Source organism: Anser anser, assembly GCF_964211835.1.
Source record: "Anser anser genome assembly, chromosome: 15".
NCBI lineage: Eukaryota > Metazoa > Chordata > Aves > Anseriformes > Anatidae > Anser > Anser anser.
In genome coordinates, this window is record NC_139736.1 from 2,491,413 (window position 1) to 2,518,937 (window position 27,525).

At 48.5% G+C, this 27,525-nt stretch overlaps 1 protein-coding gene and 2 long non-coding RNA genes across 16 annotated transcripts; 1 reads left to right on the forward strand and 2 right to left on the reverse strand.

Moving 5' to 3' along the window:
* LOC310881770 lies at positions 1 to 977 on the reverse strand. Its single transcript, XR_014572583.1, has 2 exons — positions 839 to 977; positions 1 to 162 (listed from the first exon to the last, which is right to left on the reverse strand). It is a non-coding gene; the product is annotated as an uncharacterized lncRNA (long non-coding RNA).
* LOC310881768 (uncharacterized protein) lies at positions 883 to 26,619 on the forward strand. 14 transcript variants are annotated; one of them, XR_014572573.1, is made up of 10 exons: positions 892 to 1,181; positions 2,270 to 2,339; positions 14,401 to 14,516; positions 15,710 to 15,871; positions 15,970 to 17,737; positions 20,194 to 20,284; positions 20,773 to 22,024; positions 23,226 to 23,393; positions 24,784 to 24,835; positions 25,436 to 26,619. XR_014572573.1 is itself a non-coding variant. In XM_083799440.1 (7 exons), exons 3-6 carry the CDS (start codon positions 14,443 to 14,445, stop codon positions 24,805 to 24,807), a joined length of 357 nt encoding a protein of 118 aa, XP_083655566.1. In that variant the 5' UTR covers positions 907 to 1,181; positions 2,270 to 2,339; positions 14,401 to 14,442; the 3' UTR covers positions 24,808 to 24,835; positions 25,436 to 26,619. The 14 variants fall into 14 exon arrangements, 1 of the variants encoding a protein (XP_083655566.1); XR_014572574.1 differs by having other exon boundaries at positions 897 to 1,181; positions 16,363 to 17,737; XR_014572571.1 differs by having other exon boundaries at positions 891 to 1,181; positions 15,710 to 17,737.
* LOC310881769 lies at positions 22,594 to 27,510 on the reverse strand. The gene is made up of 4 exons (XR_014572582.1): positions 27,380 to 27,510; positions 24,733 to 24,803; positions 23,232 to 23,390; positions 22,594 to 22,726 (listed from the first exon to the last, which is right to left on the reverse strand). It is a non-coding gene; the product is annotated as an uncharacterized lncRNA (long non-coding RNA).
* Positions 27,511 to 27,525: the final 15 nt, after the last annotated feature.

Here is a 27,525-nt window from a genome sequence, read left to right on the forward strand (position 1 = left end):
ATGAGAGGCTGGAAGTAGCGTTCTTCCGTTAAATGTGGGACTGCCCTCACCTCTTCTTGTCATGCATTAGACAGGCTGTTCTCATCTTTTGATTTTAAAGCTGCTCTTAGATTCCTGTGTTCTTAGATTCCTCGTGATGCTCCCTAGTCTGGGAACGCTATCCTGTAAGTAAAAGAGTGTTAGGCTGATTATCATGGACATCCTTTAGTTCTCGATTACCGTAACTCCACCTAAAAAATAGTGAGCCATCACTCTTCTCTCCATGCTGAACCATCTTACTGTTTCATGAGTCTTTCTCCTTTACAACTTCAGAACCAATCTACTGCAGCTGGAGCTTAATGCTGCATTAAATGAGGTTTAAAGGTGGAGAAAATGGTAAATGAAGTCTAATCCCTTCCTAGCATATATAAATATTTTTAAGTAGCTGAGTATTTGCAGCAAATTGCTTCCCTGGAGATTTTCTCCTGGACCACAACCACATATACATTTCAAAGGCTTCTAATCTCAACTGAGCACTAGAAGAAGAGGCTAACAGCAAACTGGGGAGTACAATGGCACTGAAATTTAACCCGCTGCTCCAGAGCCCAAACCTGCACGAGCCTCTCTAGCCGTTCGTCCAGATGTGTATTGCAGAGGGGTTGTTAACCAGAGAACTGTGTTATCTCAGTGTGAAGATGCCCACTGTAGCTCACTAGAGCATGCAGTGACACTAGCATCTACCCGTTGCTTCAGCTAGCTGGAGTGGATGAAGTGTAACCACTGGGATTGCTCTAACTGACCCGGTGTGATGGATTGCATAACACTGAGATGGGAGAAATCGCTTCCAAAAGCTTGGTACCTTTGTACTGTGTTCTGCTGCATCCCTACTGGTTGCAACAGCCGCTTGCTTGTAGTATTTGTCTTTTCGTATGAAATGGGTTCCCTTCTGTTTAGCCCAGGACTAGGCTTGCTCTTCAGCAGAGAGAACTTTGTTAACCCTGCTTAAATCCTCTCTAAAGCTATTCTGCTGCAGAAATCAGAAGAAATGTTTTGCAGCTGTTAAAGGATCAGTGATATATGTGGCCAGGCAGCATGCTCAGGCTACTGGAGAAGAGCAAGGTGCTACCCAAGGCAGAACAAGTGTCCTAGTGACTGGGGAAGGAGCAGCTGTGGGCAGAATGGCATGGTGATGGGCTTTGATGGTGAGTAACTGCAGCAGGAGAGTGAATGATGCTTTTGGAGACTGGTGTGTGCTCAACTGAGGTTGAACCTGAAGAATTGTTCTTGGGAAGGCTTTTTCTGAGAAGTGACAGCAGTTCGAGTTGTTCACAGCCCTACTGAGGAATGCAGATGCAGTACATCTAACACTGAGCTGTGAAAAGCTTACTTGAACTGACTATTCTTTTCTGTTGGGACTCTCTCTGACTCTCACTGTCTAGATATGTGAGAGGGTTTCCATGCCATTTCCTTTCCACGCCTTTTCCTCTTGCTGTACAAGAGGCATGCGGGGGTCTGTGCTGGGGGGCTGAGACCCTCCTGGTGCAGAAGTAGCTGGGTACTGGTTTGCTTTCCAGGAGGAAAGTAGCATTGCAAGGTGTGGGTGGGGTGCTGGGGGCTCTTCATGCTCACCATGTTGAATGCTCTCTACAAATGACTTTGAAAAATGCTTTTTGAAACAACTCTGTGTAAGCTACAGAGAACTTCATAATGAACATATTTGTTTGCGCTGAAGTAACTGGTAGCTTGGGTGTTATTTTTGCCTGCAACTTTAGGGATCAGTTCTCAGATTGTGTAAATGAGTGCTGCCTCCATGGGAGCCATGTGCTCTCTTTAATTGACGAGCTGTGTGCAACTGCAGTGTGCAGGGAACCTTGCCTTTGTGTCACTGAGAAAGAAAGCAACAGCCCTAGACCAGTATGAACACACTTCTGCCTATCCAGGTGGGATGTCTTCACCTGCCCAGCCTGCTCGTGGAGGATGTCTGGGTACCACAGTCCTCAGCTGGCTCTGTTCCTGGGGACCTCTTCCATCAGCCTTAGGGGGAAAGCCACAGCTGGAAGCACCAACTTCATCTCTGGCTGCTTTCTCAGGCCAACCACTGACATTAGGAGGAATGTGATGCTTGTTGCCCGAGGTGACTGACCCTGTTATCATGTCTCATAGCCATCGTGGCTGGTAAAGGCTTGCTTTGTAGAAAGGAGGGGCGTGGGTATAAGCTGGTCCTACTGGTAGCCTTAGTAGTAATTAATCTGTTAGACTGATACATGGCTTTTTATTCTTTCCATTTCAGAGTCTCTCAGACTACAAAGGAATCTGGAAGGATTTGATAGCTGAGCCTTTTCTTGTCGCAAGAACAAAGGGTAAGTAGCTATCTCTTTCAGCAGCCTAGAGAGGCTTCTAGCCAAGACTGAGAGATTAAGAGAAGCTACCTGGCAGGCAAGTTGGCTTTTAAAGGGAAAAACAGGCTTTTAAGCTATTGAGACAAGGGAGAGCTGAACCGAACACACAGGAAGCAGAGAGCGCAGCAGAGGTGTTTAATATGCTTTTCTGGTTGCAAGGGTAATGGAGTAGGAAAGAATTAGCAAAACCCCTTTGTTTTGCTTTTTGGACCCTTGTAGCATAACAAGTAAATGTTATGTAGTACAGGCATGTTCTAATTGCTCTTGATTGCTTCTGACTTGCTTGCTGTCTCAGCTATTTTGGTTGCAGTGAGGATTTTACCTCTCTAAGTGACCTCAGAGGCTCCTCTGGCTCCACCTTTATTAGCACATAAATATTTTAGGTAGAAGTGAGCACAAAGCCCAGGTACCTGCAGTTCCAGCAATGGATATAAGCTCAGAAGTGCCTGAGTAACTTTTCCATAAGCCCCATTTACTCTGTGCTGCAAAGTCACTCGGATGCTCTCGGGAGCACTCAGGTCAGCGGTGTCTGTGTGCAAGGTCGGAGGGAGGCAGTGAGGCTCCCTGGGGAAAGCTGGCTCCGGAGGGAGACCTGCAAGTTGTTCAGCACTCTTGTAGCAAAATGCTCTGCTCTTCTGTGGGGCCTGAGCTCCTCATCTGCTGTGACTTTATTCCTGCCTGGGTCGGAGACTCCTGTTTCAGATCGGTGGCTGCTCCGGGAGATCCCTGGCTTTGCAGCACTGTCAGTCTGCAGCCTCTCGAGAGCTGCTGTCCGGCTTGGCTGGCCAAGCACGAAAGCTGGACTTGCTCAGGAAATCCTCCTGCCCTCTCACTGTGCTCGCTTGGTTTCACCTGATCCTGAACAACCATGATTAGTTGCTGTAAGGGGTTAAGGCACTCTCCCTCCAGCTCATTTCCCTCTTGTAGGAGAGCACAAGGAAACTGCAGCAGTTTGAATCCGGTCAACTGTGTCCTTCTGCTGTTCAGTCACCTTCCAGGATGCTTCTCCTTCCTCCTCCACTGTCCTGGCCATGCTACCACTGGAGCAGAGAATGAGGAAATGCTGCTGTGCCTCCCTTAGCTGCCATCTCTTGCTTCTGGCCTACTTCCAGTGTGGCTGGAGGAAAGGCCCAGCAGAGAAGTGCCCCTGTTGCAAGGGTTGTGCAGTGGCTGGGTCAATGCTCAGGGATTTTGTGCAGAGATGAGCTGATCTAGCCAGAGATGGAGTGGGATCTCTCCCAGCAGTAATCCATGGTTTGAGCAGACCTCTGAGAGGCTGTGCAGTGATTGCAACCTGCCTCCAAAGAGCACAGCTTGACCGCTGTAGTGTTGAAAGCCGTGCCATGAGCAGGAATGCAGATGTCCCTAAACTGGCATGAGCATAAACTCGGTGCTGCAAGCAGCTTGGGCTCTGGCCTGAGGTTACTCAGCTTCATAGTGGGGGGGAGATGTATCTCATCTCTGTCCTACGCTGCCCCTCACACTTTGCTGCTATTAACGCAAATGGCACTGTGGCTGCTGCAGACCCTCCTTTGGCTTTTCTAGGACAGCCTTGATTTGTGACAAAACACTTATTTGCTGCCCGTTGGTGCTTCAGAAAACAAGCTGTGCCAAGACTGTGGGCACCAATAACCTTCAATCAGGCGGTAATTGCTTGTTGCAGCTCTCAAGAACATAGGTTTGAACTCTTATTTAAAGCATTGACAGCTGAGGAAAGCAGACTCCCCTTGTCCTGTGCCTTCAGGACAGGAGAGGGCAAGGTCTGCAGCCCGAGCTCCTCAGCAGTGAGCTAAACCCATGTTCAGTGCCACAAACTGCCAGGTAAGATCTGGAAGGAGGTGTTACATCAATTAAAAGCTGGCTGCCAGGGCAGGCAGTGCTTCCAGACCTCCATCTGGGTCAGAACACAACTCACCTCTCTTCTCCTGGAGAAACCAGCAGTCCTGACAGACCTGGGTGGAAGCTACAACAGCCTGTCCCCCAGGAGAGAGGTCTCTTCTTGCTGGGTCTGTGAAACTGCTTTGTTTCTCTGTGGTGGCCCTGACAGGACCGCTGTGAAGCTCTGGGTTGTGCCATCTCCTCTGCCGAGCTGACCTTGGGGTTTGTGGGCTCCCTGGGCAGCTGCTGTGGTGCCACATCTCCAAAACGACTGCTTTCCCCTGCTTCACTCGAAGAGGAGGGATTAAATCCAGAGAGCTAACTGGCATTCACAAATGGTGAAATGGAGCCTGTAGGCTGATCACTAGTGTGGATGTTTAGGAAATGAAGACATTGGCTCTTGTTATTATGTGGGAATCTTCTGGGGTTTGTGCAAATAGGTCTCCCTCGGCAGCAAGCGCTGCACAGGCTCCTTGCTCTCATGGCCATCTAATTAGACTGCTCCACAAATCGTGTTTTCTTCAGAGTCATTTACATTATGTCCAACATGGCTAGTTAGTTTGGGGAACACTTATTAGGATTTAAAAAAATGAGCTACTAATTATCTCTTGCTCCAGGGCTGAGTGGGGAATGCAACCTTTTGTCTCTCCTCCTAAACGAGGCAGCCGAGGAGCTGTGCAGGGAGCTGGGCTGCAGAGCTGCCTGGCTCTCTCCTGGGACATCTGTATCTATGCCTTGCTGCTCTGCCCCCCATGCTGAGCAAGTGGTGGCTCTGACGCCTCTTCCACTGCCTCTCGCAGAAATCCTTCCTTAAGAGGAGTTGTCCCGTGCCTGTGAGCAGGAGTGATTGCAGCAGCCACCCTGACCCAGAAGTGGGGCTGGTTTTGTTACGAGTGTCCCTGCTGCTCTCTGCACAGCTGGCTGGGGGCAGTCCTCTTGTACCATGCCCTGGAGACTGCCCGCTGCTTCTTGGCTTACTCTAATATGTTGTACGTAGTGCTTCTCAGAGAGATTTGCCCACCTGGTCACAGATGTTTTCTTCCTTCTGTGAAATGAAAGATGGCAACACAAGGAACTCCTCTATGGTAGGCCCACAGCCATCTGTCCTTTGGGCAACCAAAGACTTTTTTTTTTTTTGGAACGTAGCCTGGGCTCTGTGGGTCCTCCATGTTTCTCTCAGTGCTTAATTCTCCTACAAAAGCTGCCCTTTGAGAGACTTCAACCTTGCATTCAACATCAGTGCTCAGCTTTTAATGAGACAAAGGCTGAATCCTTTGGGCCTGTCCCTCATGTAGCTGTTCGGTGCTGTTTAAGGTGCCTTATCGCAGGGCTCTTAGTTGTTCTGGCTTATAAGCCATTATTTTGGGACAGTAGAGAAATAAATCCACATCTCTGACATGAAGTCTGCCTGAAGTCAAGCCCTGCAGAGCTGTCTGAGACCCCAGCAGCATTGCCTGTGATCTTCAGCTAATGTGTCTTGTGGTGGGCAGCGGCCTGTGAATGTTGTGGCCTGAAAACCCTGGGCTTTGCAGTAAAACTACAAACAGTGAGTGTTTTTGTGTTCCTGCTTCTCTGACTGGGGTCTCAACAGTTTGTTGTGCAATAAAAACTCTGAAATAGTGAATACTCCTAAATAGGGGGGTGGATGGAGGCTCCAGTGGCTAAAGCAGGGGTCAGTGGAGAGGTGCACCTCGCTCGTGAAGAGATCAAAGCTCAGAGGCCAGCAGGCATGTCCCGAGCACCATCCTGCCTGCTGTTACAGTGACCTTTCCTGGTCTTTTGTTTTATTTTCTTTATGGTAAACTTTCAGAGCAATTTTCAAAGCCACAATGAGCTGGTAGCAAACCCTGGCAAGAGTGCTGAAGGTACATCACGCCCTATGGGCCTGAGCATGTGAACTGCCTTGATAATTGGGCTTGTTCCAATGTTTGAGTCAGTTTAATATTAAACTTACTCAAATAGTGAGGTCTCTTCCAATGAAACAAATTTACATGTGTCATTTTGCTCTGCCAGTCCAGAATCTCCCCAGGGTGTTCTTGCTGTAGCTGTGCTCCCCATGCCCTACAGCCTTTCCCACTGTAAGCAGCAGCCCTAAATCAACTAAATCCCCTCTGCTAGTTGGGCACGGCCATCACTGCTGCTATCACATGTGAGAGCATCAAGTGGTGACCCCATACAGTGTGGTACAAACACCCTGGAGCAGACTCTTGCCCCTTGCTGGCTTTAGGAGGAGTTGGATGCTTCTCTTGCAGTGTACACGGAAAGCCCCAACTTCACCACAGGGACCACCTTGTCCATGAGATGCTCCAAATGGAGTCAAGAATGGAGCATTACTCATCCTTAGCCCTGTGAAATTGGAGCAGTTGGGAAATTTCAGCCAGATTGATGTCTTTATTTATGCTGAGTGGTACTTTATACCAGCCTGCTGAAGCAAATCACCATGATTAAATGTCAGAAGCCAGTTTCTTGTAACCTTTGGTAAGAAAACCTTCCTGTCTGGAGGAGTATTTTAAGGATGAAATACTCTCCGGTGCAGCCTGTAAGTTTAAACCCTCTTGAAATAAAATGCCCTCAGAACAGAGTTTAAATACAAGTTAGATGACACGCAGACAAGTACGTGTCTCCTGTCTGGGAAGAACTTTGTCTCGGATGCATAACTAAGCTGCTTTCATTCTGAAAATCCTTCCTCTGCTCCCAAATGGCATGGCTAGAAACTTCTCTGATGATTTTTCAAAGAAAGCAACCTGTGGTCCTTTCTTGGTTGTCTTTGGTGCCAGTAGAACCAGGGACCTGGGCTTCATCTCGCCATGGCTCAGCGGCCAGCTGCTCACAGCCTGACCTGCGCTGCAGCGGCTGCTGCAAACGCAAGGTGTTCCCCTAGGACTGTGGTGGAGTAATTACAGGGATAAAAACCCTTTATGTGATGCTTTGTGGATGCAGATCTGCATCTGGGGGACCGTTCATGATGCCCAGGTCACCGTTTGGGACCCATGCCCACAGTGCACTGAGGTTTATTGGGAGTGATGAGATCACGCTGCCATTAGGAGCTGTTGGGAAGTGCGATCAATGAAAAGTGTCCCTGCTTGTCAGCAAGGGGACTGTCACACCCTGTCCTCCTGGCCCTGCTGAGCCACCTGAGGAATGGCTGATCGGTGAGGTATTGCTTTGGTTTGTCACCTTTTTTCTGTCTTGCTTTTAACGTTAAACATTAGGGCTGTTAGGCTTTATCACATCCAACTTTGTGAGTCTGTCTCTGCACTCACCGCTTCCCTAACACTGTACAAATGTTCTCTAGTCAGCCAAAATCTCTTTTGCGATTTAACTTTCTGCGATTGACTGCTAATAGGTTACAATTTCTTGGTAACTGGAAGTCTACCAGTTAGAACAGATTTACCATCTCTCGCCCTTTGTGTAGTCTTTCAGGAATCGAAAGCTCTATCCTCAAAGGCCACAAATTTCCTCACCTGCTTTGGCTCCATGTAGGGAAAACAAACAGCCCAGTTCCTCACCTGTTCTAAGTAATAAAAAACCTCAAAGACTCTTTCCTTTGCAGGTCACACTTAAAATAGCTCTCCTAGCCTCTCTAGGAGATTAATAGTTAGCGGAGAGGTGCAAAAGCATTGCCACCTTCTAACAAATGTCAGAGACGTGACAGAAGCTGTCTGACGGGGACATCTTATTTACAGGATTAATGACACTTCTGAGCCAGTTGTCTTATCTGGAAAGAGCTGCCTTCACAAAGGATCCAGTGGGGGGTTTAAAAAGCCCCCTCAAAGCTGCCATGGTTGAGCTGCAGGCAACATGTGCTTTAGATAGGTGAAAAGTAGGAAACAGGCTATCGGTGATAGTGATCAATGTTTAAAGACCATTGCTTGAGAACAAGTATAGATCAGATGGTGCCAGGCTGTTTCCAGGTGCAAAGATTAAATAGGGAAGAAAAGACAGTCGAAAAGCAGTGATAGTGTCATGGGAAACATCTCCAGTGAAGGATGTGCTGCCTGTCAGCATGTCTTCAGGCACGTGCATGAGCAAACCCACCTCTCTCCTTTCCCAGGCAGTAATGCTGCAGTGACAGGTCCCAGGGCACTGTGGTGTTCCCCCAGCACATCCCACCGTCCCACCTGCCGAGTGCCTTCCTGCATGCTCCCAGGTGAAGATCCAGGGGCCCATCCTGCTCAGCTCAGTCTGTCCAGGTTTAACTCGTTCAGCCTCCCTGAGTCTGCAGGATTAATCAGGGAATTTAACCAGAAGCAAAACAAGCCAGGAAGGCAATTAAGCTATTGATTCAAGATGCTGTTGGGAAGAAGCCTGCAGTCAGGCTATGCTAATAAAGCTACATGGATTGATCAATTGCTGTCAGTAATTTGGGTTTAGGCAGGAGCTTGTTTTCTGTCATTCAAGTCAAACTTGGTTTTGGAGCATTTCCTTGTGAGAATTTGTGTAGAGATATCAAAATGATTGTGCCTGTTATGGGGTGTTTGTTCAAGTCGTTGCTAAAATATTGGGCTCCCAGCACAAATCCAGCACTGTGCAATCACTAACTGCTCCCAGTTCTGGTCCTCTCACCATCTCCCCACTTCCAAGCAGCACTGCTTAGCCAACGTGGCCAACTGGCTGTTGGAAGGAGGGTTTGTCAGGTTGTCACTGAAGAACAGTGGGAGAGGCAGGGGATGTCTACAGCCCTGCTGTGGATTCTGGGTGGCATCTCTGCAGAAAGAGGCAAAGAGAAGAGCACAGGCCCTGGCTGAGAAGAAACAGTAGGTGCGAGCTGTGTTGAGATCCTGGGAATCCCTCAGTTATAACTGATCCTAGATATCCCTGCTTATCTACTCAGTTCTTTGGGCTGAAGGATAAGAAGAAAGCAGTTTGGGTGTGTAGTCCCTGGGCCAAGTTGTGAATCTCTTGAATTAATAATAATCAATCCTGATTGTTATTATTAAGGCCAGGATGGCCTGATTCCCATCAAAGGAGCTTGAGAACTGTAGGGTTTCTCTAGCATTTGAGGCAAAAAGACATTGTCAGTTGTATCACTCATCCATTTTTTCTTGTTGCTCAGGTTATAGAAATTGAGGTTTGAGGGGATTCAATAACTTTGAAGTGCCATCACCCTCCCCTCACGGAGGGCTGCAGCATGTGCTGGCTGCTGAAACCCTCCTGGGGCAGGGCTTTTCCCCATCCAAGCTGGTGCTTTTATTTGCATGAAAACACATAAAAAACATGCTGATTTTTACAGAAATGCAACTTTTTGACAGCTAAACTCTCCACTTGGACATTCATAAAGTCTTCTCAGACATATTCTGATAGCTAAAGAGCTTGTATGCTTGTTACTGAACTGAGACTTTTGATGGGAAGCCTTAGTGTAGGTCTTTGTTCCAAGTGGGGCTAAAGGGGATTTCTTTTAACAGTAACCTAGGTTTCCTCTGGAATGGAAACTCTGATGTTCACCCAGCACCAATGAATAAGTTGTTGGAAGTTCAGTGCAGCAGGGTCGCATTTTTTTAGTGTTCACATGGGTGTAATACATAGTATTGTAAAGTAAATCCCTTGACTGCTCCTACTAATGTGCTCCAATTTCGTTGGCGTTTGGCCTACTATTTCAGAAAGGAAAATGTCACTGCTGACCTAAATAAGATTTACTTCTAAGAGGCTCTGGGGTGAGAAGCTGCCTCCATCGAAATCTAGAGGCAGTGCTTGCATGGATTAGAGTGGAGCCAGCTCCATGTTTTCAGTGCAACTGTATGCCAATTAAAGGTAATAGGCTTCCAGGACAGTGTAGTCAGTAATGAAGGGTAAGCCTCCAAGTTTCAGAAGGTCTGTTTTTAATGAGCCCTTGAAACATGGATGCATCAGGGAACAGCTTGTGTCTGGGCTGGGACTGTGATGGGAACAGGTTTTCTAGCTTTTCCCATCCGAGCCAGAAAGAACCTGGGAGCAGATGCTGCCTTTCAGCTTTTCCAGCTGAAAGCAGAACCCCAAAATCTGGAAGGTGGAGTGAAAGACATGGGATTGATCAGAAAATTAAATATGGGAAAAAATAGAGGGTGAAATTTTCTAATCCTTCTGAGCAAGCATGAGGAAAAACGTTCACTCATTTATCTTTATATAATGTCTTTTTCTGGAAGATCTGTTTCAGGCAACTTCTTTTCATGCATATGCTATGAGGCTTTGTTTCACAAGCTTGTTGGTGCTTTTAAGCACAGAAGTTGGAAGCAGGATGCTGGGTAGAGGAAAGATATCCCCCTCTGCCTGAAAACCAACTCTTTAGTTCTGGTCACAATGTCAGGTGGCAAAAGAACTGAGAAAACAAACGCTTTTGGTAATGTTTAAAAAAACAAACAAAAAAAAAAAACACCAGGCGTAGGTGAAACAAAGAAATGGGGAGTAAAAGCAGTAATAGGTAAAGGTGGAGCAGACCTTAATTTAGCAGAAATGCTTGAGACTTTCATTTTGCATCTGTGCAACCCATCTTTTGTCTTAAAGCTGGTGGAACCAGAGCCTCTCCTGCAGCTCGAGGGCATGAGATCCCAAACTCCCAGAGTGCTGCTTCACGGAGTGACAGGGGCATGAAGCATGGAAATGAAGTAAAAATGAGGCTGGTTTGGGAGAGAAAGTGTGACGGCTCCTCTCCAGATGTGACAGAAAGGGGCCAGGAACACATAGCTGCATTTATCTCAACCCTTTCATTGGCTGGAACTAGTAGTATTTCGACTAAATGTGCTGCATTTCCTTTTTTTTTTTTAACCTGCCCTATGAATAATGCTTTGACCATTTTAAAAGCTGACATACTAATAAAAGACTATTAAATCCTGCCATTTCCTCTATAGAGCAGGAATAAGTCAAGACAGACATGACTGTGGAGAGGGAAAGAAGGCTCCAGATGTGATGGTTTATTAAGCTTTTCACCCTCAGTATACTTAAAATGTATGAGGCTTCTGTCACTGTCCTACTAACGCTTCTTTAGACCCCAGTTACAATAGAAAGGAGGCTTAAAGCAGAGAAAAACACATCCCTGGCAATGCTGCCTGTGTGGGACATTTCTTGAGCCAAGGCGATGCAAGGAAAAGGGCTGGGGAGCAGCCTGGGCAGCTCCAACACCCCAGCAAAGAGCACGAGGTTTCTTCTGGTCCGGACAGTGCCTTGTCTCGCTGCAGGGGGTCTGGTGCTGCACCTCCTCCTTTCTGTGCCCTCGGTACCTGAGACAAAACGATGTTTGGGCCTGAACAGGAGCCTTTCTGCACTCACACATGGGAGCATGCACTGCATGGTGCGTATCAGAAGGGGGGCAGCCTTGCAGGTCTCTCACCCTATTTCTTAGGGTCGTGAAACAATTTTGTCTCATTTGACCCCCTCTTGCTCCCACTGTTATCCCACACTTATCTGTGGAACAGATTTTTTTTTGTTGCTGCCAGCACAACGCTTTGCAGATATTTCCTAGTGGCCCTGACAAAACGATAATGCCAGCCAATAGGGGAGGCAGACAAATTTGCTGGCTAACAAAGATAAATTTAAATCAAATTATGCTCTACCATCCTGCCACAACAACAAAAATTCTTCCGTGAGCTCAGCCTTGCAGATTATCTGGAACACAAAGTGACCAAGGGCTGGTAACCCCACTAAGAAGGTTTTATGACCCCATTTCAGGTTGAAAACCCTGGTTTGAGAAATGCTGAGCTCTCTGGAAGAAAAGAGAAAAAAATAAATAAACTTGCTTATAGTGGACTGAAGTGAAGCTCCGCTTAGGAAGATGAAGGCCCAGAGCTTTCTCTAAGGTTACATAAATGCAAAGTTTGGATGAGAGAAGGCGACTGCCTCCGTGGCTTGCTGCGTGTTGCGAGGAAGAGTGAGATTTGACTTCTGCTGGCTGTGATGAGTTTCCAGAGGTCCTGACGATTCAGATGGGCTCTGGCTTCTTCCTGCTCACAAAGCACTTCAGTGGAGGCGGTTGCTGCAGTATTTACGTATTGCCATGGTACCAGCTCTTTACTGTCCTGCAGGGTGGCCGTGGGTCCTGCTCTGGCATCCCGCAGAAAGCTGCCTGAGCACCCTGGAGGTTGGCTGCAGAGAGCTGGAAGGAGGGAGCCCCTTCAGTCCCAGGGTCTCTGGAAGTTTGTCATGATTTTAAAAGAAAAAATAGGGGTAGGAAGTGCTGGAAAATAGGGTCACTTTTGAAACACATCCAACTTCTCTCCGTGGTGTGAGAAGAACCTGAAGGGTGAGCGCAGGGAGTTAAACGCCGATCGTGGCCCAGAGCACGGGGTTGATTCCTTCTGGCTGGGTCCCTGCTACCCCAAAGCAGTTTGGAATATCTCGGCCTCTCGTGGGGTTTAATCCCCATTTGAGCTGTGATGGGTGAGTGCTGAGCTCTCCCACAGAAAGCCTGAGGCATCAGCTGGAGGATGTGCTTAGAGGTGGAGGAGCTCCTTGTGCTCTTATCTCCTGGGCTCCTCTCCACCACTTCTCTTCATCTTTCAGCCTCTGGGTCCAACTGGTGCAGTTCAGGAGCCCACAGGAAGAGGAAGAGGCCTCTGGGGTGGCCGGCACTCCTCCCTACATCCAGACCAGCTCTTCTCTGTGTTTCCAGTCAGCTGAAGCTTTTTTAATAGATGTGGCTGAATTATTCATGGGGCATAAATTAGCTGATGGGCACTGTCCTTTCGTGACTGTTTATCATGCCTTTTTTTTTTTTCTCCATGTGGGACATTCACTGCTTAGAAATTTTGGCCAAATCCAGCAGTTTCCAGCAACTTGCTGCATTTGTCTAAGGTAGGGGTTGGCCTTGGTGGTCTGTGCAGGAAGTTTTCTCTCTCCCGTGGGGTGGTTTGTGCTCTCAGTGAGATAATGGCATACAGCAAGTGCTCTTTCTGCAGTTTTCAAGCAGAAATAGGTACTGTGGATTGCCTTATCCTTGTGAGAACAAAACAATGGTGCAAATGGCCAGGGCAGAGTCCTGGGGTGAGGCAGATAAACTGTGTGTGCTCCAGTGCAGGAGCTTGTCCGTGCTCTCGGGGCCTCTAATGCCTTGCCCTTTCACATGTGCAAAATGGAAACTTGTCAATTCCATAGCTCTGAATTTGTCAACTTTAAACAGCTTGTAGGGAAGACTTAAAAGATTCATGTGCACATCTTGCTCTTTTCTTTTTTTCGTAATATTCAAAGTTCTTTTGAAAACTTAGTTCCCAGTCAGCGCTGTTACTGCTCCCCTCCATCCCTTCAAATATTCTCTCCCTCACATTCCCCACCTGGCTGCTGAGGCATCCCCTACAAAACCTCCCTTTGGGCTGTGTGCAGATACAACCTTTAATGCTTGTTCTAACCGTGCTTTAGTTTTGGGGTTCTGCCAAGTGATTTCCCAAATTCCCTGTCCATGGGAGCTACTGGGCACCTGCTGCTCTTGGTGGGGACACGAGGCTTTTTTGCAGGGCTTGGTCCCCAGCATGCCAGCAGTCAGCAGAGGTGCTTCTAGCCCGGTCTGCTCCTCTCCTCCCTCTGCCATGAAGCTCTCGGGTTAATTTTTCCGTCTCCTTTTGATTTTTTTTCTTCCACCAAATTAGCTTGTTGTTGCACTGCCCGTACTTGTTAAAGGTCACAAAATAAATACTGTGCCACTGTCTTGTGTATCAAAGCCGCTTCCTACATTTGCTTTTCATGTGTTTTCAGACCATTAAAACTGTCTTCTTGCTCTTTGCTTTTTGTGATCAAAGCATCATTTATGCAGTAATCGCATGCAGAATGTGCTTTATCTCCCCCAGCAATTCTTGCTGCCTCCTGTGATGCTGCTCTTGGAGAGCGTTTCCTTTTCTCCAGATGCTTTTCCCCTCCTCTGGTGGACCAGCTTGGAAGGGAAATGGTCCCGTGTTTTATAAGAGGGGGGGAAATAGTAAAATGGACTTTATTTGTTCTGTAATGGGACTCCTGGTACCAGCATAAGCAGTTACTGACTGTTTGTCAGTAAGCCTAGCAAACAGAAAATTGTCTTATAAACTGTTCTGAAAGGCTGAAAGGTCATAAAAAGGATTTAGCACTATCACAGGAGACAACTTTGTTTAAACAGTGTCATTAGTCTCTTCATAGGTCTTTTTATAGTGCTTTCTGCCGTGTTCGTTACTCTCGTCTCTTGGTTTGTTATTTTTTATCCCGTATTCAGTACTGAAGTTGTGTCATCTCCCGAAAGCCACCAGGAGCAGAGATGGGCAGGGCGAGCAAGCCCAGGCTGGGGCTCTGCTGCGCGGCTGCTGGAAATGGGGTCTTCAAGGAAAAAGGGTAAGGAAACCCAGGCTTATAAGGAAAAGAAAGTGATGTGCCTGGGGGTGAGGATGCCCCCAGCCTTTTTGGATTATATGTTTTGGAGTCAAAAATCCTCTGAGCTGTGTGGGAGGGAGCAATATGGAAGAGACCCTCCTGGTGCTCAGGGCTCATGTCAAGTTGGACAACCAGAAACCTTCAGGAGTCTTGGTTTTTGAAAACTTTCTCTGTTTTCAATGGCAAGAACAGTGCTATGAGGGGCAGGAAGAACAGGGTGGCTAAACAGTCCTTAGGTATATGAAAATAATTCAAGTCTGAAGCAGACCTTGGTGTAGGAAATGGGGGAGTCTCTGCAAAGGGATCCTGAAGGGGCTGGAGCTCGCCAAAAAAAAAAAAAAAAAGACAAATCTCTGCTGGCAAAGTCTTTTCACAGACGTGTCATTCAGGAGTGGTTCATATAACTGAAGAATGGCAAACAGAGTACTCCGTATGAAAGGAGGAGGAAAAGCAATCCAGGCAGCGACTGGCCTTTCACAGTCTGCAAAGCTTTAGACAAATTGTGAAGGAAAGAATAATGGGATGAAAATAGGACTGAGTCCAATCCAGACTTACAAAGGCACATTGAACCTGCTTGTCTTGATATTTTTTTTGTTGGTAGGGGAACTGGTTTCCTCCACAAAAGAAAAATGCATTTCTTCTTTGGCTGGCTTTTGGTTAAGTAACATTTGGGGGATATTTCAGTGGATGAAGAGAAATGAATCATCTGTGCTAAAAGACAATGCAGGTGCACGAAGAAGTAAGTATTAATAGGTGATAAAATAAAAATCCAACCTGGAGAATGGGTTCTTAGCAGTTGGAAGAGAGGCTTTTGCTGAGGGATGATGGGTTTGAGGAGACCTGAGCCAGGAGGTCCCTCTGTTCCCCTGGGCACCATGGATGTGATGTCTGAGCTGAAAGGGAAGGCAAGGGAGGATTAGCAGGGTCAAGCGATGCAAAACTTGCTGGAATTGCACAGGTTTTCATGCAAATGAGATATAAGAACACAAATATTCCTAGTGCACAGCTAAGGCTGTGAATATGGCTAAAATGACCTTGGTGAAGACCAGGACTGCTTGCGGCAGGTGATGTCCTTCGCCAGCTCTGTCCGTGCATTTAGTTATTTTTCTACAAAAAGAAAGAAAGACCCAAGTCCCCCCTGCCCATCTCTACAGGGTTCTGCTGTGCTCCTGGAAAACGAGGCTGCCAGCAGAGGGCCCCCAAAGATGGATATGTACATCCTACAGAGGTCCTGAGAGCAGCTGCCTCCTGACGCTTGTCGGCACATGCTGAGCCCCTTTTTCCGAAAGGAGAAACTGAGGCAGGGGGAGAAGATGGTGAGTGTCAGAGCAGAATGTGTCCCGTGGTGCAGAACTGAGATATTCACTTGCTCTTCACAAGCAGGCTTTGACTTGGTTTCATTTCCTCCCGACAGACCCTATTTTGAGGCTTTCGGGAAGCTTTTTGGTTTTCTCCTTTTGCATGACCAAAGGACACCGAGGTCCCGTGCCAAGACATTTAGAGCCTAAATGTCCAAGAGCCAGTGGGGATTTTTCGGGTGCTCAGCTCTTCGCCCCAGAGCTGTCAAGGGGAGAGATGGAGACAGAGGTGACCTTGCAGCAGCCACCTCCTCCCAGCTATATCCGTGGGGCTGCGAGTGTGGGTGGTAGAGCAGGAGGATCTGCTGACCTCCTCCGTACCTCACAGTGCCCTCAGCAATGCCAGGATGTGGCCGTTAGTCTGATACCCTAAATATAGGTGCTTAACCCTGCTGCAGCTTGGATGCCTCCGTGTCCTGTGTTAACACCAGCTTGCTTTTTGCTCTTAGAGGTGAAGGCGTCCCTGAACCGCGTGTGTTTGTCTGCTCGTACCTCCCGAGCTTTCTAGGCAGCTCCGATCAAAAGCACTTTAGTGCACTTCAGCCTTTGCGAGTGGAAATTTCCTCCATCTACTTCCAGGTCCTCAGGGTTTCCAAATGTCAAGTCGTCAACTGCAAATGTTATCTGAAAATGCTTAGCAAGTTGTAGTCCGTTGGCATCAGTCAGTCACCAAAGACAACCGGCTTGTTTTCTTGCGCTTCTCTTTAATATTCCCTCCCAGCAAAGCTCTGGAGACGTCATTAGGAGCAGTGAGCTCCTCGGAGCCCGGCTAACAACCGCTGAGTAGGTTGTTTCTGCGTAAATAATTTGCTTCTTGGTTCCTCTCCGTGCCCTGAGCTGAGGGTGGTGGCGGCTGCTCAGCGGAGAAGGTGCCGGCCCCGATGGCTCGGCAGCACGTGAGGACAGTGCTGCCCCCATTGCACCGAGGTTTCTAGAGAGACAGGGTGCTGGGAGCAACCCCGAAAAGCCCCACACCAAGGCAGGATGCCCGTACACAGAGGGATGTGCTAACCCTGTCTGCCTGCATGGCTGGAAAAATCTGGGTTAGCTCCAGAGGCCCAAAGACCTCCCGGCATGGCACTGGCTCTGCATGGGATGCTCCAGCGATGGCACCTGCCCATCGGTGGCTGCTCTGTGGCAGTGGCTTTGCACCATGCTGAGCCACGTTGTGGACCTCGGCTTCACCGTTGGCTGGGGCTGGATGCACCAAGACAGCAGAGTGAGGAGAGAGGGGGAGGAACGGTGCTTGTGGCTCTGCCAGATGAAGAACCCACAGAAAGAACACAAACGAAGCCGTGATGGGCTCTGAGCCCTGTACTCCCCCTCTGTGATCAACTCGGGAATTTGGGTGCACTGAAGTGGCTGTGCTGGGCCAGCAATTGGTTCCATGGCAGCTTTTGGTGCAATAAACCGCCCCCCCCTTATTAACGTCCTTTTGTTTGTTTATCCCTTCCGAATTTCTCAGCGGGGTCTGGTTTTCCTCCTCTTCCCACCGCAACCCCTCTGCATTATTAAAAAGAGCCATCCCATTAAATAATCTCAGAAAATAACCCTGAAAATTGTACCTCGGCCTTAACATGAAGGGCTGAATATGTCCCTGAGAGCTCCTTATAGTTGTCACCTGAAAATAATAATTCTAATTAGCTTCCATGCCTGCCCTTGGGTTCAGCCTAATAAATCCTAACAATCAGGAACTGATTGAAATATATCCTTTTGAGTTATTTAAAACAATGAGAGTGCTTCACTCCAAGGGAACAGTTGCTGGAGGGTCACCCACTGGTAGATCCCCTTGTAATGAACAGGAGCAAGGCTGGAGGAGAGGAGGTCTGGTGTTTTCCATGGGGCCCCAGGGATGTGAAATGCTGACCTGTAGAGAGCAAGAAAGCCTTAACTAATGGAAATGTCTCTGCAAATCTTCAAGGCTTTGGTGGTTGTCTGTTGTTGTTTGGTTGTTGTTTTTTGTTTGTGTTTTTTTTTTTTTCCCCTCTGAATTCCTACGAATTGCTCTTCTGGTAGCTTGGGTTTGGCCTCATCCAAGTGGCTCACTTTTCAGGCTTGAGGGAGGGCTCGAGGGAACCTGGCCACAGCCAGGACGTGCCCACTTCTCTCCCCCCATGGGCACAGCTTGGGGGGGAATAATCTGTTGTACCCTGTGTGACGGGACATGCTGGGAATGAGAACGAAGTTAGAGATTCAAGCGAGATAAGAGGCGGCTTTATTCTTGTGAATTACCCAGATGGCAGCAAACGTGAAAGCAAATCTTTACATACTTCAGCTGCTTTGCAAATGCCCTCTTTTTCCCCTCGCAATATATGTGCTGCACCTTTTATCCTATAAATCACCACCTCTTTTGAATTTTCAATTTTTCTGCAAACTGGATTTCCCTTAATGGGGGAAATCTTGTTGGTAAAAACACCTGCTTCTGCTAGAGCCATTTTTCTCCTTCCCCACCTCCCCGTACAAAGGCTGCAGCAGTTCTGGTTTCGTCCAGCAGCAAGGCAGGATGAGGGGTGACCATGGGGCTGGGAGGACCCTGGGTGCACCCCGTGCTGAGCTGTGCAACGAGACCAAGCGCTTCGTGGGCTGGGAGACGTTTGCCAAAAACATCCATCAGACGAGCACAAGAGGCAGCTGATAGTGCAGCCTGGGGTGGTCGCCCGCAGGGATCTCCAGCAGAAATCAACCTCTGTCTCTCGGTGCTGCCGGGCATGCAGGCTGAATTATTCAGAAATATGTCTTTCTTATGCATCTCGATGTCTGTTTAGCTGCTTTCACCGCGCTGTTCTTTGTCCTGCAGATATGTTTAACCTATTGCTTCCAGCTTGTTTGCTCTTTTATTTACTTGCCAGTCTCTATAGGTCTATAAATAAGAACATTTTCACATACAGAGCTAATGGAAGAGCAAAGGTGAGCTGGAGTTGGACTTTTAACATTCATTTGCCTTTAGTTTGCAGAAGACTTGTGCTCCTGCTAAATTTTTGATACTGATTGAGCCGCATGGCTCCCGTTCAAGCTAGCAAGAGCCTTACTTCTAAAAGCATACACTGTATTTTCAGGCTTGCATACCCCCTTCTGTATTTCTCCCCCATGTTTGTTGGAAAACTGCAACACACGGAATACACAATGGGGATGGAAAACTCCAGCATGCCATTTTCTGTACGTGGCCATCACAGGGTTGTCCCTTAAGTGAAACGCTGGAGCCTCTGCTTCTTATTTACCCAGCAAAGACGTTTAGCACCCGGCTTCCCTTTTAGGATTCCCTAAGCAATTCCGAGTGTTGGAGATGATGAAGAGGGGGTGTCCTTCGCCCTTCACCGGGACAGCGAGCTCGGCACCCCGCTGTGTGGCTGCAGGGCCGCCCCACAGCCCTTCGGGGAGCAGAGGGCCAGGTGTTTCAGGCAAGGTTTGCAAACCAGGACGTGACTGCGCCCGGCCTGCGCCCGGCACGTGCAGCTGTTCGGTGTCTACGGCGCGGGATTAAAATAGCCAGCATGCCCCTCGTGTCCCGCAGCTCTCCGCTTTGCCTGCGCGAAGCCCCGGAGCAGCGCCCTGTGCTGCAGCCCCGTCGTGGGCAAGCCCCGCACCAAGGGCACCGTGCGGCTCCTTTACCGGGCAGAGCTTATATTGGGGACCCATAGAGTGCTGCTGGGTGGGCTGTGCCCCCGGGACTGGTTGTGCAGTTATTTCAGCTTTTTTGGGGAGTGTTAGCAGAGTTTCATGGGACCTGTTTCTATTTTTGCTGAGCTTTTGGTCTAACTCTTTCTAATGGTGCTAAAGCAGTTACTCGTTTAAGTCGCGTTGCGTAAAGAGGTCTTGATACGCTGAAGTTTGGGCCTTACAGCAATAAAGTCTTTTTAAATACTGCAGAAGCTGAAATATTTATTTTTGGCTTTGTTAGCTGCCTGAAGTGATGAAAGGATTCTTTCAGGCAGCTGTTCTTTGTGTCTTGTGAAGTCGGCTGCCCCACAAAAAGGGAGAAAAGATGCTCTCCTGACCTTCAGATGCTCTCTGTGGGTTTGCTGTAGTCCAGTGCCTTCAAAAAGAGCCTCCCTTTGCTGACCTCCTCGGAGCTGGAGACCACTCAGATGTCACCAGCTTAGGTGCTTGTCGTCCAACGCACACTGCTGTCCAAGGAGGAGAAGCTGATTTTGTAATTAAAGCTTTGGCGAGTCTGGATCTGCTCCACTGTCACAGGCTTCTTGTGTGACCCCAGATAAATTGTTTGGGGTAAAATGTTGCCTCTCTTAAAGGTTTTGTTTTCCTGATCTCTGCCTCACCAGGCTGTCTGAGGAACATGGACTCTCAGTGCTGAGGACAGCTGTGGGACCAGGATCTCACCCAAGACCTATAGAAAACACCTACAGAATTAAGGTAAAGGATAACAGGAGCCAGCAGAAGGGCGGGTGGGCTCGTGTGCCCCCCACAAAGCAGCAGGGATGGGAAATCCCAGAGCTGGGCCGTGCGGGACCTTGGTGGGCTCGTGGAAGTAGGGGAGCAGAGTGGTGCTGATGTCCCCATGTTGGGCCGAGGTCTCCAGGCTCAGTCGATTGCAGACAAGCTCGTGGGATGCTGAGCACCATGCAGGGGCTTTGGGCAGACAGACACATGCTGCTACAGGTGCTTGGACTTTGATTAAAGACCATAAAGCCACGGCTGCTGCCTCACCAGGCAGGGTGGCAATGCAATAAATCAAGATAAAATCAGCGGAACGTTAAACAAGCCATGAGTGATTTACAATAAATTGCGTAAAGAACATTATAGGAGTTTCACAGCATGAGCAGGATGCGGCACTGCTTAGTTCTTGTTTCCTGTTGCATTTAGCAAGATCTTTGGATCATCTATGCACTGTCCTCCTGCAGGGCACAGCATCCAGGGCAGGCAGAGGAGCCTGGCCATGCCACGCACGGGCATCATTCTTGCTACCTGCACGCATCCCAGCTGCTGCAGCTGAAGGATTTGTTGCCCGATAGCTGAACTTCTACAGCAGTGCAATATTTGGTCCTTTTGGCTTCACTCCCTTACCTTGCGTTTGCCATCCAACAGTTGTCTTTGAGGGATGGAAGAGAAATGTCAAACCGTTTAGTGTGTGCTTGCTTCCCCTCCGTGGACACGTAACAGTCCCAAATTAAGTTATTGCTCATGCAAAGCATCTTCTAATATATTCAACCCATACATTTTCTGTGTATATCCCCATGTATGTTATGTGCTCTAATATATTTAGCTCTTCAACATCATCATCTTGGGTAGTTCATTTAAAATATTAGCAGCTATTTAAAGGAATTTTGTCCCGTAAGATTTGGTTCTTAGTGCAACAAAGGTCATTTTGTCCAGTAAATTAGTGAATCTGTACCATCAGCAGTTTGCCTCAGTGATTTCAAATATTCCATTGCACCGTTAATGCATTTACCAACAATAAAATCAATTAGAATAATTTTACCTCTGATGGGGTCTGACCTACAGTGAAGCCCCTTAAATGAACAAATTAATTTTAATTAATTTTAAAACTACTCAGGTACCTCTTTGGTTAAATTGTTTTATTTGTCTTTAATTTTCTGTTGTCGTCTGAGTAGAAGCACGAATTTTCAGCAAGAAATCAGACTCTTGCAGGCTTTGAGGCTTTAGAACTGCACCAAAAGTGTTTTCGATACTGGCAACAAACTGAAGAGTCATTATTTTTGTCTTGTCTTGCCCATCTAATAAACAAGTGGCAATGCAGCAGGCATCTGCAAAAGTGAAGCTCCTCTCATTCTCACTGCATAAAGCTACAGGGCAATGAGTGACATTAAGGGACGTGTAGTTCCAGATCCGTGAAAGGAAACTCCTTGCTGGGGAAATCACGGCCATGGTGATTTCTTGTAGCAGGCAAAATCACTCAGAAGGCAGTCAGGAAATGGAGCTCGGGGACCAGTAAATTATGCGAAGGCAGGGCAATGAGCAAGCAAGCCATGCTGGTGTGCCTTTGGGTGTCTGCTCCTGCAGGGAACACGCGTCTGCAGCTCTTGTGCCCCTGACACTGGTTCCTTCTCAATGAGCAGGTGTCCGCATTGAGGAGACGATGAAGACTGTAAGCAAAGGGGAAATCTGGAGACCAAACCTGTCCTCCCATTCAAGGTTGCGTCTTCCAATGATTTTGGGGAACTTTTTCAGAAAAGCACTGCCTGTCGCTGCCAACCTGGTAGCTCCTCTTCTGCCTTGCTGGGGCTGTTGGCTTAGAACTAACTTCTTTACGTGGAAATTATTTTTAACAAATATTTATTATGGAAATATTCTATTTGCAACATGTGCTAAAACCATAAAACATGAGAAGGCAGTCTTGAGCACTGTATTTTTTTTTTCTCAAGGACTTGGAGAATATTTTGCACAGTTATTTTAAACAGTTTTTATATTTAGCAAGTCTAAACATGATATGAGAAGTAAATAAATCTAAGCGGCAAACACAACAGAAAAAAAGAGAGAAGCCACAGTGCAGGTTTTGAGCCTGTCCGAAATGTGTGGGTTTGAAATATGCTCGCTTGGTGATTTATTTAAAAATGCTGCACATTCAGCTGTGAGACTGGAAAGAGTGCAGGTGGGCGAAAGGCTTTGAAGGAGGGTAGCCTTGTGCTTCTCTAACGCAGTCCTGAAAGTTGATAGGGACATTTTCTTCTGAAAAATGATGTTTTTCTAGAAGATAAAGCATGAATGGCAGAGTCAACTTCAGACGCGTTGTATGGAGCCTTGCACCAGTTTTGCTCCAGCTTTATTCTCAGGGTTTAAGTGGGCCTCCTCGTGTAGGCCTCCTGTTGGATTTCTCAAGGCTGGGTGACCTAGAACCTAAACATTGCACCATAAAAGCATTAAAACCTAGTGTGAGACCTTGGGGAGGGGGCAAATATTCACTAAACTGCTGACGGTGAGGAAAGAAAAATCAGTGTCTGCTGCTGCCACTGTACCGCAGGCACAGAGCTGCTGTGGAGGCTGTGAGATACCGAAAAAGCATCAGGACAATCCAGTACGTTTGTAGGGTATCCCTGCGGGGCTGCTACGGGGATAGCAGACACCCTGTAAAGCCACTTAAAAAGGCCAAGGGGAAGAGGTATGGACATTAGACTAAGAAATAGGATGGGGACTGCACACAGCAAAATCCATGGAGAAGGAAGGGAAAGGATGAGACAGGAGGAAGGAAAAGTGAGAGAAGAAGGGATGCGGGAGCAAAATACTGCTTTTACAAATCAGGCACTATACCTTCCTGGGAAGAAAAAAAAAACATATAGTTTTCACGTTCAATTAGCTGGGGGCTTGAGGCAACTCCTCTTTCCTCTCCCACCCCCAGCCTCACCTGAAACCGCTGGTAGGAATGACCAAAGGCGGTGGTGTGTCAACGAGGCACCTCGGGATGGCTCCGTGTCTCCTTCAGCAACTTCTGAATGAACTTCAGCAACAACAGAATGATCGCGGGCTTCAGGTCTGCTGCTGTGAGGATCTCCAGGAACTGAAGCTGGTAAAAAAAAAAAAAAAAAAAAAGTCCTAATCTTGCTCAGATTCAAAGTCAAGGAAGGATTTCTGGGGATTTTGATGGAAAATGGAGCAGGCTCCAAGTGGAAGGGCCTAAGTCCCACTGTTGGCCAGGGGGACATACGTGGTTTGCTGCAGGGAGGGCTGGTGAAGGTATGTCGAGTGCAGGGGAAGAAACAGCCCTGCAGTAGGTAGGGGTTTTCTTGTGCTGAGGAAATGACAAATTATTGGTGAATTTGAAAGTCATAAAAGTAAAAATATAATGTTGGCTGGGGACCTATTTATCTATCTATTTTAAAATGCATTTTAACATCCGTGTATTTTTAATTAAAAATACATTTTAGCACCAGCACAGCCAAACTACCACAGTGCCAATCTCCTTTTTTGGAAATTTCTCCTTAGCATTTTGAATTTATTACAAATTCATTGTTTCTAATACAATTTTTCCCCTTCTCTCGTCAATTTATTATCTGTTTTTCATTTCCCTTCTCTTTTGTTAATCTTTCTAAATAACTTTAAAGTGGTCTTCCATCTATTTAGCTAAATGAATTCACTCCACAGATACTCATTATTTTGAGAATGATTTATGCAAGCACTATTAGCTAGATTGTTCCTTGTTTGAAGGTTTTTCTGCAATCAGAAAACCCAGATTTGAGTCAGCTAGAATTAGATCCAGTAAAAAAAAAAATTACATAAACTATTCAGCACCTTAGTCAGACTCCATGTATAAGAGGTCAGTTTAATAGGCATAAAAACACAAAGAAGCTTTCAGCTATGGGTCTGACCTACTGATCTCATCTTAGCCTGGGAAACGCTGGAGCATCAAACCCCAAGTCAAATCAGATATTATTTTTTTTCCAGCTGATCCTCACAACTCTGTGGGAAGAGGCTGTGTATCACATACAGTCACAGACAGGGCATTAAGCTGTGCTACGCCGCGTGATTTACTGCCCGGGTTTCATCTGACAGTGCCCCGCGATGGCACGCCCCGCGCATTTCATGGATGCTGGCAGGGCTCCGCTTGGAGCCTCGCTCGTGAGCGGGGTGTGTGTCGTGCAGGGGATGCCTGGTCCTGCTCTCATCATGCCCGTGACCTTGAGCAAATTGATTTTCAGTCCTGGTGGGTGCCACCATGGGCCTCCTTCGGGTCGCTCCTGGCTCAAGGCGCAGCAGCTGGGAGCAGAATCTGGCCGTCCTCCCCGAGCAGGGAGGCTGCAGGGCTGGGGACTCTCCTTCAGCGGGGTTGCCAGAAGGTTTACAGCCCTTGAGAGGCTGCAGGCAAGTTTGGGGAAGGAATATTAAGTACATTGCTTTATGAAGAATACCTGAGACAACTTGAGGATTTTCTCCTAATGTCCTGTCTTGTCTTTCTGTAGCAGCAAATGGCAGCTTCACCCTAAAGAGCACGAAATGGGGAAGATCAGGCAGGTGAGGCTGGATGTCTGCAGCCCACGTGTGGGCTGTGATGGTGGGAACAAACCCGGTTTGCCTGCAGCTGAAGCTGTTGTGGCTGCTGGAACTTCAAGAGCTCCATGAGTTTGCCCTGCTGAGCTCCCACCTCGGCGAGCACCAACTGCTTCCTTGGCCTGGAAGGGCTGATGTCTCTGTGTGATTTTGGGGCAGGTGTGCACATCTCCAGCCTTTCCACCTTGCGTGCGGCCTGGAATACACCCAGGTGCACGCCAGTGGGGGATAATTTATTAGGGCCAGCTAAGAGCATTACACATCCCATTAAGTCAGCTGTGACTTTGCAAGCCAAGTGCCCATTCAGGGTGTACTGTGTATCCTCAGACCAGTATTGATCTTAAAATTTCTGGTGGCTTATTAATGAAAGCAATGCTGTGGCCAGATCCTTCTGACTTGTGTAAAGCTGCAGAAGCCTTACTGCTGCCAGTGCAGCTGCTGGAGATGAAGGTGGAGTAAAGGGAGCAGAATCTGCCCTACTCCTTCCAACCACTACACGTGGGTTAAGCAGGAACTACGGGAAGAAGTGAATGCTTTTGCCAACAAAATGTTGTCTCTCTTCAGCCATGACCACCTTTGGAGTTAATCCTGATCCTTCGGAGAACGAGCCAAAAACCCCTCTGAGGACAGCACTGGGCCTACGTTTTGCCAGGCTTCTTCAAAATCCTCCATTTTACAACAGAAGTCCTCAGCTGCCATCACTGCATGGAGTTTATTAATAAGGCTCGCGGCTTTAAATACTCTCTCCATCAGGCAACAGGTTAAGACCTCGAAAATGCCAGGCCCCGCGTGCTCTGTCTGGCTCTGGGAGGGATGTCTGCAGCCCGCGACAGCTCCGAGCCTCCGCGCAGCCTCCGCCCGCCGAAGGACAGGAGCCGGTGCTCGCGGACAGCTGGCGGGGGAACGGCTTTGAAGACGGATTTGTTGGTCATGGCAGCAGCATCCCCTGACACGGAGCTGGAGGGGAGGCACGGGGGAAAGTTTATTGACTGGGCAGCTCCTGCCGTTGGGAGAGGGTCAAGAGGCGCCGGTGGCTCTCGAGGCTTGGCCTCTCCTCCCGCTTCCCGTTTTAGGAGAGCTCCTTTTGTTCCTGCAGAGGTCATTTTCCTGAGCGAGATAATTTATGAGTGGAAGATGGTTCGCTCAAGGAGAACTACACCAACTCACATACAAATCTTCCCTTCCCACAGTAATTTATGATTTGCCCTAATTAGCTGGTATAAACGTGTGGAAACACCAAGTGCAATCTCTTCTTTGCATGGTTCACGTTCGCTTTGCAGGCTGTGTCCTGCTTGTCAGAGGCATTGTTTGTTCAATAATAAAATTGCCACATACTGTTAATCACAACCTGCAAACATCTAATAAAACAACCATTGAAAGTGTGTATGTAAAACCATCTCTTCACTAGCCCCATTAGGCTCGGCTCTTTCTTCTTTGAAAGCTGCATGACCTCCCTTTTCAATCAATTCCCAGTTATTAACCATGAAGAATAGCATCGGGAACTGCATTTGCAAATTGAATGTGGTGGTATATAATGAACTCACTCTTTAAAAGATTCCAGTTGAGGGGAATGTATCTAGGTAACATTTTTAATCTCTCTTTTCCCCCCTTTCCACCTGCACTACGTGCAGATAGAATTCACAGAATCTGAAATAACTTAAAAGAATAAAACTTCCTAAGCAGAGTTTAAGGGGACGGTGCCTGTAACGACTTTCTATTATCTGTTTATTCTGATCCCTCCGAGCTAAGCCCTTGAGAAGATTAGCTACTCAGCTAAAAATCACTGCAGTTTCAGAGCCGATCTTTATTTATTAAAACGCTCCGACCTCTACCTCGGGCTTATACATTTATTTATTAAAACTAATGAATTAATGCCCCGGTGGCAAGCGGGGGTGGGCGGGGGGCTGGGGCAGCCCCGCGGCCCCCGTGGGAGCGGCGCCGGGCGCGTTCCCACGCGGCAGCGCCCGGGGGGGGGGTGGGAATGGGGGGGGGGGGCACGGGGCCAGCAGGGCCTTGCCACCCCCTCAGGGTCCCGGGGGGGCCGCGGCTGCCCCTTTTGGGGTGCGCGGCCCCGGGGAGCCCGGCGGAGCTGGAGCCTCGCGGCACGGGGCGTGGGACAAAGCCGGAGCCCCCCCACCGGCATCGTAAAACACTTGGGGGGGGGGGGGGGAGGAAAGGGGGTTCCGCCTCCTCCCCCCAAGTGAGGGTGGCTCCCCAGAGGCCGTGGGCGCCCTGCCCTCCGCCCCGCATCGCCCGAACAAAGGCAGGGGGAGGCAGCAGGGCTGGGGGGGGCGGCACGGGCAGATGCGGGCGGCCCCCCCCCCGCCCCGGGGCTGCCCCGGCTCCTCCCGGCTGCCCGCCCCCGCCGGGCTCCCAGCCCCCTCCGCCCCCGCTTCTCTCCTCCCCTCTCGTCTCCCTCCTCCCCCGGTAAATCCGAAGTTTCCTGTTAAGCACGGGCGAAGCTTTGCAAAGCGGCTGCGGGGCTGCCCGCTCGCTCCTTGGGATTACCGTCGGGAGAGGCTCGGCTCGGCACGGCACGGCTCGGGGAAGGGCCCCCGCCCCCACCTCTCCTCCGCCTCCTCCTCTTCTTCCTCCTCCTCCTCCTCCTCCCCAGCCTCCATCCCCGCGGGCGGGCGCCGCACGCCGAGCCCCGG

Excerpts from the sequence above, each read along its gene's own strand:
- LOC310881768 (XM_083799440.1), top strand. The coding sequence starts at position 14,443 with ATGGGCAGGGCGAGCAAGCCCAGGCTGGGGCTCTGCTGCGCGGCTGCT. Across the intron at positions 14,517-20,193 it reads GGGGTCTTCAAGGAAAAAGG|GCTGTCTGAGGAACATGGAC; the intron begins GTAAGGAAACCC and ends CTGCCTCACCAG. Across the intron at positions 20,285-23,225 it reads AAAACACCTACAGAATTAAG|CCTCACCTGAAACCGCTGGT; the intron begins GTAAAGGATAAC and ends TCCCACCCCCAG.